The sequence below is a fragment of the Glossina fuscipes genome, unplaced genomic scaffold (genome assembly GCF_014805625.2).
Source record: "Glossina fuscipes isolate IAEA_lab_2018 unplaced genomic scaffold, Yale_Gfus_2 148, whole genome shotgun sequence".
NCBI classification, from domain to species: domain Eukaryota; kingdom Metazoa; phylum Arthropoda; class Insecta; order Diptera; family Glossinidae; genus Glossina; species Glossina fuscipes.
The window spans coordinates 1,643,510-1,666,525 of NW_023998491.1; the positions used below are offsets into that span (position 1 = coordinate 1,643,510).

At 34.7% G+C, this 23,016-nt stretch overlaps 1 protein-coding gene across 5 annotated transcripts in view; it reads left to right on the forward strand.

The window, feature by feature from the left end:
* Positions 1–23,016, forward strand: part of LOC119641412 (neurogenic protein mastermind) — a 163,298-nt gene that overhangs the window by 54,222 nt on the left and 86,060 nt on the right. For 4 of the 5 annotated variants that reach the window (XM_038040063.1, XM_038040061.1, XM_038040062.1 and 1 more), the window contains one exon: positions 7,949–9,184. In XM_038040063.1, the coding sequence (XP_037895991.1) occupies positions 8,333–9,184 (852 nt within the window). In that variant the 5' untranslated portion in view covers positions 7,949–8,332. Of the gene's footprint in view, positions 1–6,078; positions 6,415–7,948; positions 9,185–23,016 lie in introns of those variants that run through there. The other variant, XM_038040064.1, reaches the window with a different exon arrangement.

Here is a 23,016-nt window from a genome sequence, read left to right on the forward strand (position 1 = left end):
ATCGTGTGTAAAACACGCGTCTGCCACAAAAACCATATAAATTGTTAAAATAGATTTTTCAAATATTTCACTTGGAGAGTTAGGTATGACCACTGATATATACAAATTCTCCGCTCTCTTCGTTATCTCTCTTCGTGTCCGTTGCTCTCTCCCTATAACCGTTTCATTCGCTCTCTCTTCCTCTTTTTCTCATGTTTTGATATCAAAAAAAAAAAAAAAAAAACGAAAAAACGTATAAATTATAATGATTTTGTTGTTGTGTCAGGGTAAACACTTTGAGTTTTAAAATCCGCACTTAACAACACAAATTAGCAGCAAACAGCAGCAACAACAATAGATCTCCTAAAAAAAGAGCCACCATATCATAATAACGCTCTAGTTAAGCAATAAATTCAAATCAAACAACTGTACGGTCACCGAAAGCACGAAAACAGTAACGACAGACAAATTTGACGAACAACGCATCAATCGAAGCGAATACCAACTACATAACTAGTTGTATGGTATACATACACGTAAAGCGCATAATCCACCATAAATACTCGGTAAGGTCTCCCACCAGTAAGGAGTATTGGCCCAACCAGCGTACCAACTAAGCAGCGTAAGCAACACCGTACAACAACGGACCATTTACGTGCGACCATCACGTAAAATTCGTGTCTGAACACGAGCAAGCATTTCATTAGGCGTTCAGAAAATGTAGTACTTGAACGCCATCGTAATGCAAACCAAAGCAATTTTTTTTTTTTTTAATAAAATTAAAACAAAATCATTTCACTACTATGCGATTGCGTTGCCCCTTGTCGGCGGGGGGATTAAAGATGGAGAAGAATATATTAGTGTGAGAGAGCTTATGGGATTTAGTTTTGTTTTCATTTAATAATTTTGCGTTCTCTTGATTTTAGTTTTCTTATCGTTTTCTCTCTGAGTTGTCCTCCCTCTCTCTCTCTCTCTCTCTTTCTGTTTCTCTGTCTCCCTCTGTACAAGTTTTATTCAACTTCTCTCTCTCTCTCTCTCTCTCATTCTCTTGATAAATTCACTTCCACTCTATCATTTTCCGTAATGAACTTGTATTCGATTTTATTCGTACGTACGTATGTACTGCTTAGCCGTCGTAGTGGGTGTTTTTCAAGTTTCTTGCGTTTATTAAACGTTGTTGCTATATATGTATGTATGTATGTTTGTTATTCAGTAAATTGGTTTTCCTGGGTGTTTGCTGAACACAGTATTAAAACAATAATTATATTTTAATGCCTATATTTGCATACGGATACTCGATGGTATTGCCTATTGTAAATTCAATTGAGCGATTTGATTAAGAAGAAGAGTTCATTAAGTGCTTTGTGGCTAATAATGTATAATGAAGTAATCTATACATTTTTCCTCACAGTACAGAGCACTTTATGCTGGAAACGTAAATTCCAGGCTCGTTAGCAACGTGAAATAAAAAATATGATTATGCAGCAGAACTGATGAAAACAAAAATACTGTTATCCTAACTATTATTATATCCAAAATGCCACCTCATAATAAAAATAGACATCTGGTCTTTAGATATTGAAATTTTTTTTTTTTTTTTTTTGGCAATCATTCCATTTCGCACTACAAGACTTACAAACAAGACAAACTTTGCCATGACTGGCATGATGATGATTATATATGGCTACCTGGATAGTAAAAAAATGTTTCTTAGGTCATTGATGGGAGAGCATATTGTATTCGATAAAAGAATGTTTAATAGTGACTATTATAAACAGGCATCGCCGCTCGATTCATCGATGTAGCTATAGTTGATGCCCAAGAAACCTGTGGCTAGCTCTTCTTGTCTTGTTGCGAAAATGAATATTTCGCTCATTATTGTTCCTTTATTTATTTTTTTACTTTTTTTTTTTTTTTTTTTTGAAAACCTATGCGACGTTATTAAGCATTTTATTAATCCGGTTGATTGATACAAGCTGTAAAGCAGGGAAAAATGTTTTTGTACACTGCATAGAAGATTTAGATTTGCTTTCCCCGAACACGCTAACAAATGGTTATTACTTACATACAAGATAAATGTATTGCTCCAATCTACTTGGAATTGATAGATGAATATGTTTGCTTATCATATACAGCAGCTTCTAACACCGATGACTTTCATTTTCCTAATGGCATAAATGTCATGCTAAAAAAAATTACCTTTCAATTAAACGTACGTGCAGCGTCGAAAACTATGATGGAAATTAATGCTCTACCATTTATCAAGCCTAAGATATTATATTCTTTTATGATTAATGCTCGTTGATTTTTGAAATTTTCCTACAGTCTACGAATCAGTCTTACAACCAAAATCCTATGAAAAATAGTCTGGGAGAGACATAGTTTACCATCCATTATGTGTAAAAGCTTTTACCCCATAACCGTATTCCATCAGTTAATATCGCGGATCTCTGAAAATTTCTTTCTTAGCAGGTTCTCTATCTTAATTGTACCACTCTGACTGAAAAGTGTTAAGACTACTAATAAAAAAAAAGAATAGTTTTTTCGCCAGGTTGCCGGCACTCTAACTAGTATCCGTAAGAAAGTTCAAGTCAATACTATACTAGGGTGTCCTTCTTTCCTTTTTTTTTATGCGATATATCTCATTTTGATTAACTGTTTGTGTACCGTTCTCCTGCGAATGTAAGGTAGTATCTCGCGTACAGTACATCGCTGAGCGAGCATACTCTTGATGAGATTCGTATCAGTCGTTGCAACGCGCTTTTAATCTTTCGAAACAAAATTGTCTGCTCTAAATTTTTTTAACCACGGTGGCGGGCGGTGTCAATAGTCGTAGAACCGATCCTATAAACGTCGTCTACTGTGTCGTTTGCATTACTACCTCTTTTAAAGCAATGAAGCATAATAAGCTGCGAATGCTTCCTTTAGCTGTACGTATTGAACGGCATAGAAAAAGATATTAGCCGGCTCGAGGTCGTATATCGCATGGGGGGCGGTGGGTGGAGACCATCGCTGTAATTAGTTAGTAGGGGTTAAGTAGGACCTGTACTGTCGTACAGCATTTTGATTACCGTAGTATAATGGGTATGTATGAGAGAACTTGACGTAGCTTGGCTTTACCATTATGCGTGTGAGTTGTCGTGGTTAAGCGATAATAATGCCTATCAAGGTTAATGATTTTTAAAACTCCCCACAAATATCACTATATATACTATAATTGATACGCTGCTATCCCTTGTTTATCTTAAGTTATTTATCGATGAAATCTTTGTTCTCAATTTTGCTATGTAAAGATTTTTGAGAGCTAGCGAAAAATGATTTCAGCCACCATTTTAAAAAGTTGTTAACTACCACAACTATTTTGCAGAATATCGGCATAAGTTGCCGTTCAACAATTGCTTTAATTTCATCTATCCATTCCTAAGAATGATAGATAGTTTATCGTCAAGCAAGCTTTCCAATCATGCCACCTCACACATTTGAGCTCCGAATATTGGCATTTTTACCGATGAATGCAATGATGATCGCCTTCTTTGCAGATCGAAAGCAGTGCGAAGTAAGTGGACCTTGATTAATAGAAAGCAAAAAGGATCATCAGTACTTGAAACTTCTCAACTAGCAGATGGTCTTAAAAAAAGAAGAAGAAGATGTCTCACATTGTAGGTGTACTTTTTTCTTTCTACCTCTTTTAGTGATACCTCCTGTGAACCCGTAGCCCCTAGTCGTAGAAATATGATAATGATACATATGATGGCATATAACCTTTAACAGATCTTTGTTCTTGTTAGTTGGGCAGTGTAAATATAATTGATTGCTTTTCCTGAGAGATTTTAAAAGTTCTTTATTATTAGAGCGCTTTAGTTAACCTTCTTAAATATTGGAGAGACAATGAGTTAAAGTTAAATCACATAATTTTTGAAACTTTATTTTAACATGAAAAGCTTATAAACTGTGGCTGTGGATTCCTTATGTTCCTTTCATTCAATGCAGTATCGTTGAAAGTAATGATATGCCATGGAATGGATTAATGTCATCAGTCAATGAATAAATTGGATTGTGTATCCAAATATATCGCCTTGGGGTTCTATTCTTCGTTTCTTCTTTAATTTGAATTGTTTGACCATCGCCAACTCCAAAGTACAATTACGGCATCAATTGAATGTTGCTAAGGATTTTTGTCAAATGCTTGCTACAATACTTGGCTACTTGCAAATTAAACTTCACGTTGTCTTTGGTGAGCAGAATGAAACTCGAATTGAAAGAATTTTGATGAAAATTCAAAGTGTTCCTTTTTCCTATTGCTACATAGATATATACTAGGCTAGAAAGTATTGAGCCGTCACATTAAATATATCTTCAAATTCATGCTCAACTTTTCTGACTTTTTTTTTTTTTTTTTTTACTAAATATTGATATTTTTTTATTAGGCACAAATAACATTTATTTGGCCTAAAGCTGGTACGATTGAAAACACATCAGCTAACTACAAAACGTAGATTTCCCACATAAAACAGGAAAAAATTGCTTTTTCCTTTTGGTTTATTTATTTACTCATTATTTTTTTTGCTTTTTTTTCTTTTGGTGAGCATCCCAAAGGACATGTTTCGCTTGAAGGAATGAATGACTTACTCGCGAAAACTTCACTCCTATTATGATCGAAACAAAATTCGATTAAAAACAACAACATATATGCGTGCACGTACGAAAAGCAAACATTGTTTGCAAACATCGGAACAATGCGCGACACGAACTTAAGAGTTGCAAAGAGGTGGTGATGAAACAGCAACGTTGCTGCTTAAATTGCTTAAGGAAGGATGGTTAGATAGGGTGGTGGAAGGAAAAAGTCGCAGTTCCTCCGTTATTCGTGGTCTTGTTCTGTTTTTGTTTCATCGAAATGTAACTAAACTTTCATGAGCAACATTTTACGTGTTTGGCATTCTATTTTCGCTGCACGCCTAGTCGTTTACGTTGTTTAGGTTTGTTCGCCCGATGATGGACGACGGATGGTTCGTTCGTTCGTTCGTTCAGTTTGTAAAATTTTTTTTGTGTTTTGTGACGATTTCAATCTCTCGCAGTTAGTAGCTAGCTAGTCACCGCCAACCAACATTTACTATCTATATGTGTTTGCTTATATGTTGTTGCCTGTCGTCCTCTATCGAAAAGTATTACTTTGTTACAGTGTTAAATGAGTGCACTAGATATATGGAATTGTATCGAAGGGTGGTGGTTGGTTACGTGCACATACACACATCGTCATGCAAAATGTTATTAAAATAATAATAAAAAAAAAAAAAAAAAAAAAACATTTTATTCAAACATATGTTTCAGTTATGAGAGTTGCTTGCCTGTGTTGCTTGCTAACTTTTCCTTCTTTAAGATACACTTGTGTAAGCATTATAATATATATATATAATATATATATATAAAAAAACTTATGAAATTTTCTGTTCACCTCTCATAAATACAACAATAGCGTACAATTGTTGTTTAGCAACTGAATTATTATTATCATTTTGTGTTTCGTCGTCGCTTCGTTATTTATAAAGTAAAGTAAGTATAATAAGTAAGTAAGTGTTGTTGTCTCTCTGTGATACTACGGTTTTTTGTTTGAAGATGTATCTGTGTTTGCATGTGTATGTATATCATTGAGTGACTTGCTGCCAGTTTTTAAGCTCCCATTCACTCGGGCCAACCAACGAACCAAACAACCAGTCTCAGCTAAGACCAAACAGCCAACCGAGTAATCTAACCATCCATTTCATCCGTCCATCCATCCATCCACCGAATCTACCATTCATTCAACGGTCCAGTCTCTAGCAGTCATACATCGTCATTATAACGAAGAAATCCAGTTTCTTGTGCGTTCTGTGTTCAATTTTTGCAACTGTGTGTCTCTCGCACTGCTTTCAATTCGTTTCATTTATTCGTTTATTATTTGTTTGTTGTTAATTTCGTTGAATTTGTTTGTAAGACATTACACACTAAACTCTCATCAAAATATCATATACCGTAACATTGAAACGATACCATGTTTGGCTGATTACAATAATATATATATAGTCAAAATCGGTCGATTAAAAGAAAACAAAAAAAGTGCGCTTTAAGTAAAACTTTGATTTAAATTTGATTTTTAACTCTATTGTGCGCGACGATATATGTATTAAGTGATTTATACTTTTTCAGATATGTGAACAATAAAGAAGGCATATTAAAAGTATTAAGCCAAGTATAAATTTCATGTTTGTGTGCAAAGTTCAGAGATTAGTAAACTTTAACAATATTCTGAAATACAAGTGGTGCCGGAAAATTTTGGGTCAGTCCATCGATAAATTAAACGGAATATTTCCTTCTTTGTTCTTAGGCGAATCTACGCACACAGCTAAAATCAATATTTATAAGAATTTTTGGGAAGTTTTAATTTGCCAGCCTATCAAAGTAAGTTTCACGTCAAAGCTCTAAGTATATGAATTTTGATAAATATTTAAACCGATGTTTCCTAAGTGCTCCTAACTGCAAAGAGAAGTAAGTTTAGTAACATTAAGATTGACCGTCAAGCTTTACATTACTGTAGGCATGCTTTTGGGCAGACGGATGTCTGAAGTCACAAGTTCATGTAAACAGTTTCTCATATTATTTGCGACCTTGTAAGCTAGAGAAAGAGACATCGAACGGGCGGTTGGGTAAACTTGATCAAATTAACTGAAAAGCTCATATCAACTGTGTAAGATGAAAGAATCTTTTAAATTTGCCCATATATACATATGCGTCGATTAGGAGCCATGCCATGTTTTGAATCGATGTTAGATTGCTTACCCGTCCGGCATGTGTACGTTAGTTTATATTCAAGCTTAAGGTTGAAATTCTCGAAATATTTCATTAATACATTTTTCTCAATGCACCAGCGGTATTGGAAAAATTATTAAGGGGCAATTCTAAAATTCCCGTATTATTGGGTTGGTAATTAAGCTTTTGCATATTTTTTAAAACGATCATAATCAATTCTGAAACGACATAAAACCATCGCCGAGATACCGAAAAATGGATGCTTCCCTATATCCATCTTTAGCGTTTGTTTTATGTTTTATGAATTTCTATATTTTCACAAAATGCAATATGAAAGAAGAAATTATGAATAAAATATTTTTAGCTTTCTCTTGATTTTTTAATTCGTCCGGATGATTGATGCTACCACAACCCCCATATATTGTCGTTGGGCGAATTAAATTTTTCAAAACTTAGCTACTTTTCAAAACGGAGCTACTTTCGACCCAATGAAGAATTTAGAGAATATTTTTTTTATAGTTATGTACGGAATACCAACATTCACATAAGCTATAGTCTTGCTGTGGTTGGTTATGCGACGTTATGGCTTTCTATTAAGTAAAATCATCACGATATTTAACCTCCTCGACAATACGATATTAGATTGAATTCATCTTAGGCTAGGTACAGTTTACTAAAAAATGTTGCCTCCGCCTGTGTGACCGAGTAGGCAAGAGACTCAACTAGCAATTCAATGGTCGTGGGTGCAAGTCTCAAGTTCGGTAGAATTTTTAATAAAAGCTGAAAGCCTTAGTTGCTAGTGCTTTAAGACTTTAGTCCTAGAATTTATTCTCTGGCGAAATTTATAATAATAATAATAATAATAATAATAATAATAATAATACTTATAAGAAAAAAAAAAATGCTTTGGCCAACCAATTGGAGCACTTGCCTACTTTCCAAATTGGATTTGATTTTTTTAAGCGGATTTATGTGAAGCAAATGTTACAAAGGATTCAGGGGGGTTTTCAAGGGTTTCTCGTATTTCCTTTCCGCTTTAGCTGAACTGTTTTGATACCTGGCAGTATTTTTCTGCAATTTTTTTAGTTCCTTGTATTCGGCGAATATACATATACATATATATATAAATATTGTTAATAAATATTTCATTGCAAATTAATAACCTGAGGGTATTCTTTCCTTACAGATAAACGTAAGAGACTGAGCTGTGCTCCACTTCCTTATTCGTCGAAAATCTCGAAATCCAATTAAGACATTAAGAAGGGCAAAAAAGAATTGCAACCGAACTAATTTCAAAGTATATGATGAGATCCTTCAAAAGCGTGTATTTCGATTAGCGAGCTCGAGAATTCCTACGGAAAGCTAGATTCTTTCCATTTTGCCCATCTTGAGCGTGAGAACGAGACACGTTAGCATTTGATTTTAAAAGGTCAGTTGTTGTACCTTCTCTCTATTGCACAAATCTAGAAGTAGTTATGCGCTAAAGCAGTGTCTATGAGAAAGGGGAAGAAATTGCGCGGTTGAGGAAACACTTAAACACAAGTGAACCCGTTAATAAAACTCTGTATTTATGGATGCAGGAGGTCTTCCAGTATTTCAGAGCGCCAATCAGGCAGCTGCCCAACAACAACAGCAGCAGCAGCAGCAGCAACAACAACAACGGCATCATCAATTGAGTATACAATTGCAACAGCAGCAACATTTACAACATCATCAACAACAATTGCAGCAGCATCAAAGCCTTAACTTGCATTTGCAGCAGCAACAACAGCAGCATCAACAATTGCAAGCAAGCCAACAGCAACAATTACATAATGTCCAACAACAGCAACAGATACAAGTGCAACATCAACAGCCGCAGCCGCATCGTCAGCATCAACAACAGCAGCAACAACAACAACATCAACAGCAGCATCAGCAACAGCATCAACATTCACCCTACAATCCGAATGCTGGAGCAAACCCAACGGCAGTTGGAATTGTCGGCGGTCTCGGCCATGGCGGCAACGGAAATGGCGGCTCTGGAGCGGCAATTGCAAATGCGCAAGCTTTGGCAACACAACATCAGCAACAGCAACAACAGTTACAACAGCATCAACAGCAGCAACAACAGGCCGCGATATCTTCACCCAATAGCACTGTCGGTATTGTCGGCGATATGCCAAATAAACGTCAATCTGCGACATTATCCGAACGGCTTCAACGACGCATCGCGAACTATAGACGCCATCAATCCGATTGTGCGCCCCGCTATGAACAAACGTTTAATACGGTTTGTGAGCAACAGAATCAAGAGACCGCCGCCTTACATAAACGTTATCTGGAAGGCAAAAGTAAACGTACCGCCAAGAAAACTGAAAAGAAACCTACCGAGGCTGCTACAACTATGCTGAGCGGTAATTTACAAAGCAGCGTACATGTGGTAAGTTAAAGCATTTTTATTTCACTATATTTCAGTTTTAGTGAGAGATATTACTGCTCCGAATAACATTATCAACTAATTTTATGTTTACTATAATGGAAAGGCCTCTAAGAAGCATTACTGTCGCCAGTTGTTTCTTTCCCCCTACTACTGTTCATAAAAATTGCTAAAAGGATGATGTGGTCTTAAATGTAGAAAATTTTCATAATTGAATTGCCAATGGATTCCAAAAAGAAATTGTCCATCCCGATCGGTTGCGTATGCTAGAAAGGCCTATCGATTGGTATATGTTGTTCAAAAACACCTTGAAAGGTTTAACTCCTTCAAAGAACTCCTTTGCCCTTTGACTTTGATGAAAGTCAACATTACAGACCCAAGATTGTGTTCAAAAGTAGTCGATTGATCATTAGAGCCATCTTTCCGGATGTAATCGATGGATCATTTGGGCCTTAGACGCGGCTCACGACAACGCATGTTCTGGTGTTGTTTTTTGCTTTTGGGAGAAATTTTCTTTAAGAACTTCTGCCTTGCATGTGACAATGCCGTCCACCCCCCTTTATGTAGGATTTCTTCTAGTCTTACCTTTGAATTGTCTTGATCGTTGCTGCTCCCTTCTAATTGGACTTTTCTCGTTGCAGAGAATTGATGTTGAATTAAACGAATTATTTTTATTCAGAATCGTTAGTATTTATCAAGAGAAACGTGATTTGTTTTCTAAAATTATTTCCTGATTTTTTTTTTTTTTTTTTTTTTTTTTTTTAAATTTTGGTTTTTTTTTTTTTTTTTTTTTTTTCGTTTTCTTCTTCTATTCAAGTGACTATTGACGACGTAAATGTCAATTAAGCACGTTTTCGGACTAAAAAAAAAAAAAAAAAATTTACCTTTGTGCTTATCTTTGTTTATATTTTCAGGGAAGAAATGTAGTCTCGCTATTCTAGGTTTAGAGGCGGATTTTTCTACTCTACAACTAAAGTTGATTATAGGGTTTAAGAGGAGAGTTTTCGTTGATTTCATTTTGAATTTCGAATTGTAGGGATTCTGAATTCGCTATCAAAGACTGATGTGTTGCGTTGTCACATGAATTGAAAACAATTTCTTTCTTTTTTTTTTTTTTTTGTCTTTTGCATTTTCAAAAGGCTTTTAGAGGCAATATAGTATAACCGCAAATTGAATTACAATAATGTCTATTAAAAGTTTTCAATTTGTTAATAGAAAGTCATTGCTATAAGGCTGTTGTTATTGCTGTTGTTGTTCAGCCTAATCAAATAAACACTCAACTAAGAAACGGAATAAAAAATCACACATGTATTGATTTTCTTACGCTTGATAAGCATAAATATGCAGACCACCCTAAAAACTCACGTCAGCCACATACACTCACATTGAAGATATAAGCTCGTTACAGATTTCGACATACAACGAAAGTCTTCATACCGTTACGAATGTGCATGAGTTTAAGGCAGGAGTTCGCAACATTTTTGTATGATTTCATCTAAGCGTTGGTAAAGCATTCGCAAACATCTCATAGCATTTCGTTAAGGGGCTTAGTCCAATATAATCCACTTAAAGCTTAGTTCAAGTACAAAAGCAAATGTTCCTTAACGTCTTCACTAGGATGGAGATCACCAGGATATGGGGATGTTCCGTTTTCAGTACACGCTAAAAGATATAATAACTTGGCATCTATCCATTTCTTGTAACTATAAATATTCAAAGAGTGAACTGCTTCATGCAAAAAAAAAAAAAAAAAAAAGATTTCGTTTTAAAATCTACATAACGTGCGTAATGAATATGAAACAGAAGTGCGTCATGAATTTTACACATGTTTTGATAAAACGTGTAGTATTGATTTCTCGCGATAAAAAAAGTTCAAAATTTTTCATATCATTATGCAGATGCGTTCCAGCTCCGGCTACGAGACATTAACTAATATATAACCATCTTGTCAGCATACCAGGTAAAGGGTGTTTCAAACATCATTACATCATCATCGCATCAAATCGTAACAACAATGGTTAGCCTTACTTGAAAAGTTGAACTGTGGCGTACAAATCTATTTTAGCCTGCACTGAAAACGCTATACATAGCAGCAAACGTGTTAAGAGTACCACGAATGCTTTGAATTCTTCCAACTGTGATTCATCAAAGGCATTCCAATGATTCTTTATCTGTTACGCACTTGGTATAGTTTTTCTTGATTAGTGCAACATATCGTATGCACTAAAGTCTGCTCATATGCATCTTTATCTGCTTTCTTGTGCTATACTTGAAACTTGTAGAAGTGCAAATAAAAGTCAACATTTAGAGCAGCTTTTTGCCCTCACTTCACGCCGCCATTACTTAATTAACAGATTTTTTCGATTCATTTATGAAATATGTTGGATTTGCTACGACATATACTTTAAGAACACCAGCTAAGACAAACACAAGTTGTTTTGGGGTCCTCTAGGTAAAAACATACAAATCCCTGACTACATCTCTTTGGCGTCACGGAAAAGGATTTACTTGATCAAGGTCGTTTAACGTAGGCTGAAAAAGACCGTTCTTGCTGAGACGAATAGTACTGGACAGAGTTGAAGACATTTTGGGTACACCAGCTAAAAGTGACCGTTTGCTAAATCATTTCATCAATCATTTCATCTTATATAGGAAAAGCACTTTCTTTTTTTTTATCCATTTTAAATGTTTACCCTTTCATGGTGTATGCAATCCATCATGGGGAATCACAAATATTATTTGCTCAATAAAAGATCGCTTAATTATAAGTTATGTTAAATGCTTACCCCACAATCAAAGGAATTGGTCCATCTACGTTTCAGTCATGAATGTCTCTGACATAATCACTTCCTTAGAATGCCTGATGTCATTTTAACTTTAACATGATAGCATATGTTTAAGTGTCACTGAAGGTTAAAATATAGGGGTTGAGTTGGAAGTGTTTTAATCATTCTCAGGTTGTTCAAGTAATTATTTGGTAAGTCATACTTACATTTATTGCACGCACATAAGCATATCGTACGTAACATGCATAAAAGCTCTTCCATTTCAATTTTTATAAGACTAAAATTATTTCCTTTTTTTTTTTTGTTCTCTCTCTCTCTCTTCTTCTTCTTCTTCTTCTTCTAATAATGAAATTATTTATGTCTACATGTAATTATGTGTGTTTGTGTTAGCAATTCTATAGGTTTATTAAAGTGCATCGAGAAAGAGAGTTAGAGAGACAGAATTAAATATAAATTTCCATTAAAAACCAACAAAAGAAACGCTTGCTAAAGTCAAATAATATTACAAAGTAACCGAAGACACTGAGGAGGAGATAGGAACGGAAGATGAAAATAAAGATAAAAAGGAGTTAGAAGGAGTGAGAATGAGATTGAGAGCGTGAGAGAGAGAGAGACGCAGGAAGAATGAAAAATTTACATTTACTCCTGGCTAACAGTAATAATGTAACTTGTTCATGTGTTTCTTAAAGTTGCGTGCAAGCCATTTATCTGCGCCTGCCATATATATGCCCTTAAGTCTGTATATGCCTTTAAGATCATAAAAGGAAAATATTTTCTAAAATAGCTTTTGTCATGATATCTATTATATTATGAAACTATAAAAATATGGAAAATGGAGAAAGTTTTCAATATTAAATTCAATGGCAAACGCCATTGTATGCATTTGCTATTGCAGGAGTTTTTAATGTCTTCAAAATTCACTGATGAATGTCATTAGATTATATTGAACGCCTTTTCACATGCCCATCTTTCTACTGACGCGTAAGCAAAAAAAAAAAAAAAACAAACCAAAAAATATTCGTTTTGTATTTAATCCTTGAACATTTGCATGCTTGGCTACGAAATTCATCACGCATTATGCGCCAACATGCACAAGTGCTGCTAAATTTTGGACAACGTTTTCATCATCCATTTTGAAGTATGATCTCGATGGGCCAATTTGTTGTTGTCTGCGTGAAACTATTTCATGCCAAGTTCCTCGTTTTCTTAATTCTTTTATTAAATGGTTTTCGAAAAAATTTTATCTAGACAAGCCATCATTGCATGAAAGTTAAAAATCGGGTTTGATAATCAAGAGTCACAAACGAACATCTTGCCATCTTGGATTTATAGACCTTATATGGTGTCTTCGTTTCTAATATGTCAAAGATACATGAAAATTGCCAGGACATTCCTATAGATATTGTTAGGTTGCTATAATCCACCAAGTTATTTTACTGTCAATGCACGAGGTTTCCAGTCTGTGATGGAATTGCACCAAAAAGCTTGTTAAGCTTCTTTTTCTGAAAATTCTTTCAGTTTGTGTGCATTTCAATTAACTCTTTCGTCTCATAATTATATGCGGCATGTCCGGATTGCCTTAATAGTAAGACCTTTATATATATCGGAAGTTTACATTTTCGTGAAGCACCGATCACGTATCGTAAGCCATCGTTCCCTAAGGTGAGGTTCCAAACCATAGCGCTTAATATGAATGTCTTCTTGTTCCTTTGCGGGTCAACAACAGATGACTTACGGAGTTGAGTGAAAAAGGTTGAAAGATTATATATATAAAGGTCGATCAATGTAGTATATATTATATTATTATATTATGTATGTACTATATATTGTTATATGTGTAAATATATACATCTGCAAACAAGCTAACCGTCAACTTCATTGAGGCTCAATCAAAGATCTCCGTGTTCCCACTGAATCCTTTTTATATATATACATGTATTATATACATATATTCTGAGTGCGTCCGCTATAGCTATAATCATTTGGCGGGAAGTGATCTATCCCAACAAGTTTTTCTTATTATAGTTTATATTTGATATGAATGTATTTCATACAAATCTTCTTCTTCAAAGCAACAACCGAAGATTCGAAGTGTTGTGCAAAAAAGGTTCAAATCTGTATATTGTTTAAATAGATCCTATCCCTCATAATCTCATCGCGTTGCCAGATTCAAGGGTAAATTTGTTCATTTTCTAAGAGTAGAGATGGCCTACGTTCATTTTTCTTTATTGACTTTGACTTTGGTTTTTAATTTGGCAACATCGTCCACTTGCTTGGATTACTGTCGCAGGCAAGGCTGATCTTAGCAAATGTATGTAATTCAAAATTCAACTAAATCGGATGAAAAATCGTCTACAATTACCCTAAGGAAGAAAGAAAGCATATATATAAGAAAACAAGCCGTTTAGATTGTACAAGCGCCTGTAGAGAGCTGCCATATTATGTGAAAATTTATTTTGAAAAATATACGGTATACGATCTGTAAAATGCCAATTGAGATCGATTTGGCGAGACAACTAACGTTCACAAACTGATGATGATTGATATTTAAAAAAAGGAAAGTTCGCCCAAGGCGAATACGATTTATAGATGCGCGAAAGATCTTTTCAGTTGCATTCAACACTAATTTAAATCTGATTTTTACTCTCAAGGCAATGTATATGTAGATGCAAAGGATGGCGACGTTCAAGTTGGCCTTCTTTTTATGTTTCGGCAAATTTTCTTCTTTGCATCTAACATGACTTGTAAGGAAAGCGAAAATATGCAACGAGTGTGAAACCATCCAGAGTCGACTAATCTTGAAACAAGTTTTGTAGTTCATTAAATAATTAAAAGCAAATTCATTATGAAAATTATACTAAATGAAAGAAAAGAAAAAAAAAAAGAAAAGAAAAGAAACGTAAGCAAGAAGAGAAAAACAAGCAAAGAGGATAATAAAAACGCAACAAACAATTGCAATCATTTCAATTTAAATTTCACTTAAACTTAACTTAACTCGTAATAGGGTATTATATGGCAGAAAAGCATTGATGATATGAACGCATGAACGTGGCTCGTATTCGTGAAAACATTGGTAGAGCATTAGTGAAATTAAAATGTGTTTAACTCGAGTTTCGATATGAGTTTCTGTACAAAATTAATGTAATATAAACGCTCGCTTACAACTACACATTCAAAATTTTGTGATATCTTTTAAATGATCACCATCGCCGATGCACGTATTTAAAGGTGGAAATTTGTGTATGCGTGTGTATACTATTACATTATGAAAGCTGAAAACTCTGGCATGAAAAGTACTAGTGGTAGTGGTCAATAAAGCTAAAAGAAAGCATATATGTACATACATCCGTATATAACACGGCGATAATAGCTTCAAGACGAATTCTTGTTACTCATTATCTATTGTTACAAAGTGCATGCATAGAAATTGTCACGATTTTTAGCAGATCGATAAAATATCAAAATTTTCGATGCTTATGCTGCAAGTTTCTGTATGGGCGTGTCGCATGGGGTCTATCATCAAATTGCACTCAGATTGAAGTGAAACTCCACTTTTCAACAAACATTTGCTCGACATACGGAGAGATTTAAAAAAAAAGGTTAAATTTGCTCACAATTTTGGGCTGATCAAGAATATGTACAATTTATATAGAGTTTTGATGCTATATATTTATATAGCAGTTAATTGCTTCAGAAACATAGCATACCGTCATTCTTCCATAGTCGATGGCAAAACCTCTCTATGGAGCCTCTTGGAAAATACTTTACGAACAGTACACAGAAAATTGTTGTTTGTCGAATACTGTATTTGTATGTATGTAGAGATGTATGTGTGACAGCGTGCATTCCTCGACAGCGTAGAATACGATTCATTGAAGAGTCAAGTATGTGATGTGATGCGATATTTTCCTTTATGTTGTAAATTTGAGAAAAAAAAAAAAAATTGCGAAAATTTTATACGCTTTTAGGCAAACCTGAATTCTAACATGTCTTAACTTTGCTTTATTTGTCGTATATCTTAAGGCGCAGCATAAGTGACTACACTTAGCATAGTATAGGGATTATCAATATATAATAAGCATTTAAATATGAAATAGTTCGCTTTCGAAGCTGTACACGTGGCGGTAAAATAATTTAAAAATCGTTTCGTTAGTGATTATATTCGAAAAATTCATTTCTTAAACAGGTTTACCCCACTTTGAGCCCAATATATAAACTTTCGTTAAGCTTGAAATGTTTTGTCACGAATAGGCAAATAGACGGACATTTATGATTTATGAATTAATGGGAACAAGTAAATATGTTTTCACGTGTCGTTTATCTGAATATGAATAAAGAAAATTCTGAAAACTTTCATGTTCAACTTATGAGAGATGCAACTTTTAAACGTTGCATTGTAAACGGAATGAAAAACTTTGCATACCATAATCTTTGTGGCTGCGTTTGAAAAGCAAAAAAAAAAAAAGAAAAAAAAAACATGAATTGCGTCAAATATGCATTTGAGTGAAAAGAGAAAACTCTTAAAAAACAAATTGATGAAAAATTCAAGAAATTTTAAACGCAAAAAAAAAAAAAAAAATTCGATATAATTGTAAACGAGGTCAACACAAAATTTCTTTACCAGCATTACTTTAATTTTAACTTAACTGCTTCAAGTTGATTCTCCTTTTTGTTTGAATATTTTTTGTAAGGGCTGAAAAGAGTGATTTTTAACGCATTTCCCACGATTCTATTTGCTGTTAAGCTATTTGTTCTATTATTTTGATTGTATTCAAATTAAACGTATATACGGTACTAGACATCTTCTTAAGTTAATGTGCATTAATAGCATTTTCTGCTGCTTAGGCCATCTTAGCGTTGTCTCATCCAAACTAGACTAACCTAACAATGTTCGACACAATCCCCCCAGCCCTTCTTTGCTAACTAACTTTGCTTTGTCTGATCCACCCTAGAAGTGTTTAGACCAACTTAATAAAGTTCAACGCAAGTTAACATCCCCCCACCTTCCCGGCCTTTCTTCCCTAATTTCCCTAACTTAGCTTCATTGTAACCAACTTTGCTTCCGCCTGACAGGCCCCTGTAACCTAATACGATTAACATGGTCGTGACCAGTTCAGCTTCATTCTTTTTGACCTGATTTCAGGTGGACTAGCTTACCGTCACCAGGGCCATCGATTTCGATTCCAGCTTAGTTGACCAACTTAAATTCACTTATGAAAGCTTGGCTAAGCGTTAGCCACCCTAATTACGTCTTAGTTAGGTTAACTTTGTCTCAGTTAGATTAGTTTTATATTAACGAAACGAAAATTGCCATAATCAAGTTAGCCACATTCTCATCCAGTCAGTCCTGATCGGTCCAATTATTTGTATATCTCACTTCTACTGAGTTCTGCTGTGTAATGTAAATGTAAATGTAAAAGTAATTTAATGTTTTCGATATTGATTTGATGGCTTCCCTTTTAAGATGTTACTGTTATCTGGCCGGAACGTTCACAGTTTGACTTCATATTTGCTAACGCCCTTAGTTTTTTCTATTGAATAATAGAAAATTCTTTTTCTCCAGCGATTACGTGGAGTGTATAAAAGCATCTTGCAGCTGCTGATATTTTTAGACATGTGTTGCTTTTTAAACATTTATAATAATATTGGATGATGATGGTGTTAATGTAAGAGAAGGGCATAAAAGTTGCTGAATGTATTTGAAGAAATTTAGTGATTTTAATAAAATTTTGTATGTCACGTTACACATTTAGATCCCTTAACGTTCATTTCCTAAAATAATGATTAGAAAATATTCTTAAATGCTACAAGAATATTATGTTATTGCTGTTGTAGTTTAGTATATATATGCAAACTTCAGTTATATATATATATAAATATGTATATATATAAAGTATGTCGCAACCGTCATATACAGTTATATACAGAAACACCCAGCAGATACATTAGCCAAAGCCTTAGTGACATTTATAATATAAACACATACATATATATATAAAAATATACACCTACACATAAACTCGACGCTTGCAACAATAAATACATACAATACATGCCAACAGCATTTCATTTGTATTTGTTTCTGATGTCATCATTTAAATGCGATATTTGCGATAATTGACATTTTCAAAAATTTTCAAATTTTTTACAAATAAAAAGACATTTTTCCTACAAAAAAGAAAAAGATTTCCCACAAGAAAATGTCAAATAAGAATTGTTTACATTACGTTAAGTTTGAGCGACATTTTTCGATAGCCCCTTAATTTATACTATCATTTTTCACGATTGATAGTGGGATCGTCGTGGACCTAGTTTTAATATCCTAGAGCCAATAACAGATGTTTTAATTTCCCCTGATACGAGACGCATGTGATCTTGCGCCTAGGTAGTAAGTAGTCCTTGCTTAAATAATGCTCAGATGGTCGAACGTCCTAGTTTTCGAAATCTTAAACTTGCACTTGAAGTGAACTTCCAGTAATTTTGCAAAGAAAGAAAAAAGTGTTTGTTGCTATGTCATAAAATACTTTCGCTTAAAAGCCGTCAGTCCAGCCAATCTCTAACCTGAGTTAGTTTCTACTCTGAATGAGTTTTCCTTTTCCTTATAACAATCAAATACTGGATGATGGAGCCTAAACGAACTGCCAAGGGGAACATCGCTGCAGTGCGCTGCAAAACGGCCGATTTAGCAGAAATATGGACTGAAAAATTTGATCAGAAGACAGCTGCACTTGTAATGGACTAAAAGTAGCGCCGTAAGGATGTTTCATTTGAATGCTCGACGGGATTTTACAGCAATAAAGATTGCGAAATAAGCATACGTGCGCTATATCGCACCAAAACATCTCCGAGGACACTCAAAACAAAAGAATAAAAGGAGAGCAAAGGTGAAATCAGGGCGCATGGAATGCTTTTCATTGATGGTCAAAGTACATGAAGAAGAAGAGGAAACAACTCACATGGGAATTATGTTACTTATTTGTTGCAGCGTTTGAAGGACGCAATTATGAAAAAACGGTGACATTCGTTAAAAAGGACAATGGACATAAGGACAATGTACCAATTTGCATTGGATTGTTTGACAAATTTTTTGCGGACTCTTTGCCAGCTCGGATAGCGCACGTAACAAAAATGAATGTCAAAAAGTGTCGACATAGTTTCTACTTCCTTATGATTGCTATCCATGAGCTTAATTGAAAAAGTGAGACGGAAATACAAAAGACAAAAGAGAGAGAGAGCAAGAGAAACTAAATTCATAGCGATTGCCGGTGGGACAGAGAAGGAAGACAAATCATAGCAATTAGTTTTGCGCAAAGGTAACATTTTTAAAGGATTTTGGTCCTGATTTAAATTTTTCGCATTTTGACATTTGGAAGCTCAATGATGAACCTTCGTGGTTTGTTATAAAGCAGAAAGCAATACGCTTTAAAGAGGTGCGTTAAAGGAAAGCAATATTTTCAACTTTAATTTTAATTGAAAAATTTTGGCAATTCAGTCCTTGGAGGTTCGGAGATGCTATGTTTTGAATAAGACCCATGCCTGGACTAAGAATTTGAAAAACAGATTGAAATTTATATTGTTAATGGTAATGTATGCACAAAAAGGATGATTTCTTCACAAGTTTGCAGCGTGCATTGGCTTTCTAGAGTATCTTATGGCCGACGATAGAAATCTTTCGCTCAACTATAAGCTCCTCCTACTGGGAAAAAGTGCGTAAAATTTCAATAAAACTTTTTTATCCGTTTAAGAGACCATATCTGCCGATATCAAGAATGAAATTTTTGGAAAAAGAGAAAGAAACTTTGGATTGGTGGTGGCAGAGAAGGTAGTTCCTGTAGATAAACGTAGTATAAGTGGTAGGAACTTCCAAAGGTCCTGTCTCGTAGAGTTTTTTTGGGAAAACATTCTTTACATACTGTGTACTAATAATAAAAAAAAAATAATAAATAAAATTTTTAAAATTTCAACACTACATGGATTGGTGATCGATAAAAATATATGCAGTAAAGTGATTGCAACACAACAAGCCCATTAATTAAAAGCATGACAAAGGCATGACGTGGAAACTTGTAAATACATTTTCCAATTACTTTAACTTTTATTATAATCGTAATCTTGACTTTCGTTTAGAATTTTTATTGAATAGGTTTTAAATTCTTATTCGATCCACAATTTTTGTGCAAATCGTGCATAGAAATTAAAAAAAAAATTTCCGCTTAGTAAATATCAAATATTTTTTCCCAAGCGACTCTGCGAACCATATCGCAGGTTCCGAATTTGTTTTGAAGAGTGCCTAACGACACCATTTAAAACGTTGGATTCTTCGTTAGATTCGCAATCTGTTGCTAAGAGATTTGATGATCCGTGTTTACCTCACGTCACGTCCACATCGACGAGAGATAGGCTAACTTTTTATTGTCTAAGATTGTGTTCAAAAAGTGCAACCAATATTCATGACATAAATTGGTAGCAAAGTTTCAGCTGCGTTGGATGTTGTAGTGAGACAGTGTAGTGGGCAGTTTTTTATCGAAAAGAAACGTTTTCACGAGATATAAACAGGGCAGAGAATGAGTTGAAAGCGCCGCGGATAACCATCAATCTCCGCAAATGGAAGACACATTCGGTGGGCAAAAGCCGCCGACTACCAGTTACGCACCTCGCTGATGTCGTTCGCATTTTAAAAAGATCACTCAGCAACATTTTAAAAGCCATTTTGGGCCTGGTACACGTGAAATCTTGGTTAGTATCGAGAACATTCAATTTCTTTGTAAAGTTGACTATCAATCGGTCATGGAAAGCATTATTGCCGAAGATGGGGCTTTGATCGACGAATATCGTGCAAAAGCTGAGACAAGATAGAAGAGAGAACGTCCAAGTGGTAACAATAGTAGTTTTCGCCGATTATCGTGTCGTTGTACACGATGAATACCGTCCGTCGTGACAAACTGCTAACAAGGAATATTATGCGTCGTTTGCGTGAACCTGTTCGCAAAAAGAGGCCGAAATTGTGGAAAGGCAAGTCTTGGTTTTTGCGCCATTTCACATTCTTACAAACCACTTCGCTAAAAATTCAGCCCAAGAAGGCTTTGAAGACTAATGCGGAAACCGATTATAACAACTATTTCGACGATTGCCAGAAACGTTAACGTAAGTGCATTGTATCTTAGGAGGTTTACTTTAAAGGCAACGAAATAGGTTAAAAAAGAAAAATTTTAATTCGTCTCCTGGGACAAAGTTGTATACCTATGACTAATCAATTAAACGGATATCCTTTCTTCGTATGACTGTTGGAAAGGAGAGAAGAAAGAAAAAGAGTAGGAGGGTGGTGTTCGCAACCTAGTGGATGTGTGCTCAATCAGGAACCGACTGAGCATTCACTGCAGCTACCGCGCTTCAGATTGAACGTTGACAGGGTCGTCGCGATTGTCATCCATCCGGCTACTCAGGTTGTTAATCTCATCAATATCAATCGATTTAGACCCAGTGTGGCCGCCCAATATCTATCCATTTATCCTTTCTTCATCATGTTGGCGGCCATTTTCGAGATATTTCAATATTGTAGCCCAAGCAGTGAAAATGGATTGAACCGAGTCTTTTCTTTATTCCAGGAAAAAATATCGACCAATACCATTTGCTACTAAATCATTCAAGTATTTTGTGACACAATGACATTTTGTTTATTAATGTGTAAAATTTTCAGCCAAGTTTTGTAAATATTAAAGAAAACTCGTGAGTGGTAAAAAAAAAGTATATTAAGAAACTCTGAAGTAAATGAATAAACTGTAGTTAGCTGACTGACTGCCTGACTGACATTGATGCCAATGCTTTTAACTTTTTTTATTGCTTACGTTGCAGGCCAGCAAAGCTTATGATTATAAACACATCAGTTATATACGTATATATATAATCTAGTCAGTCAGTGGTGCCTGTTAGTTATTCATACATTTAGTCATGCAGAGCTGCAATGAATGGCGAGAGCTTTTGTGTGTGACATGATGCCTAGCGAAAATGAAAATTGGTAAATACTTCGTTGTTTATGGCATGTATAGATGGAAACCAAACAAAATCATTAAGAGACTTTTATACAAAATTCTAGTAAATATTCCCAATGCAGAAGAGAAAAAAAAAAAAAAAAAAAAAAACTTGAAACTTTCCACGTTATTAAAGTAATTCGTTTAACTATATTAGAAGAGTAAGAGTAATGAGATGGTTGGGGCAGATTTTCGATAGTCACTATCAGAAGATTAGCTGTGTGTCAGGTTATAAGGGATAATTTCTTCAAGAACGTTTGCTCTAGCAAGTTAAATAGTTGGGTAAATTCTAAGACTAAAGTTTTAAAGCACTAGTATAGAAGGCTATCGGGTTTATTGAAAACTCCAATGCATTTGAGATTTGAACCTACGACCATTGAGTTGTTAGTCGAGATCCTTTGCTTACTCGGCCGTTCAGGCGGATAGAAAGTTATCCTATTAACACAGAAGCTTATAAAGAGAAAATTCTATACTCATCGGATGTTTTTTAATCGATTCAGAATCTGACATTAATATATTTTCTCATAGACATTTTCAGGCTTTGTTCCTGCAACGAGAGAGACAACGGAATTACTAACAAGTGGACGGTTCCATTAGGAAAACATATAACACAAATATCTATCTTAAGCAGATTTTCCAAGATTTGTTAAATGAAAGAAAATTTGTATAAAGCTTCAAAAGGTCCTCAAGTTAATTGTCGTTGACAAAATTTGAGATATTTAGGCGGACGGATGGACAACATGCTTTAGCATACATATAGAAATAATTTTGTTTAAGGCTTAGAAATGTCTGTCTGCACTTAACCGAATTCTTCCGTCAACCACTGTAGCTTTAATTGCGAACATTTGTTAACTAAATTTCAATGCTTCGTGTTCTTCCCAAGTAATAAACTAATAAGTGCTTAAAGGCTTTAGCAGAAAATTATTTATTGAGTTGTCTTTTTCTTTAATGAAATGGTAAAATTATTATATTTTATAAGCTTTTATTTAACTTGCTCTCGTGTCAGAGTCGAATTTGCCAA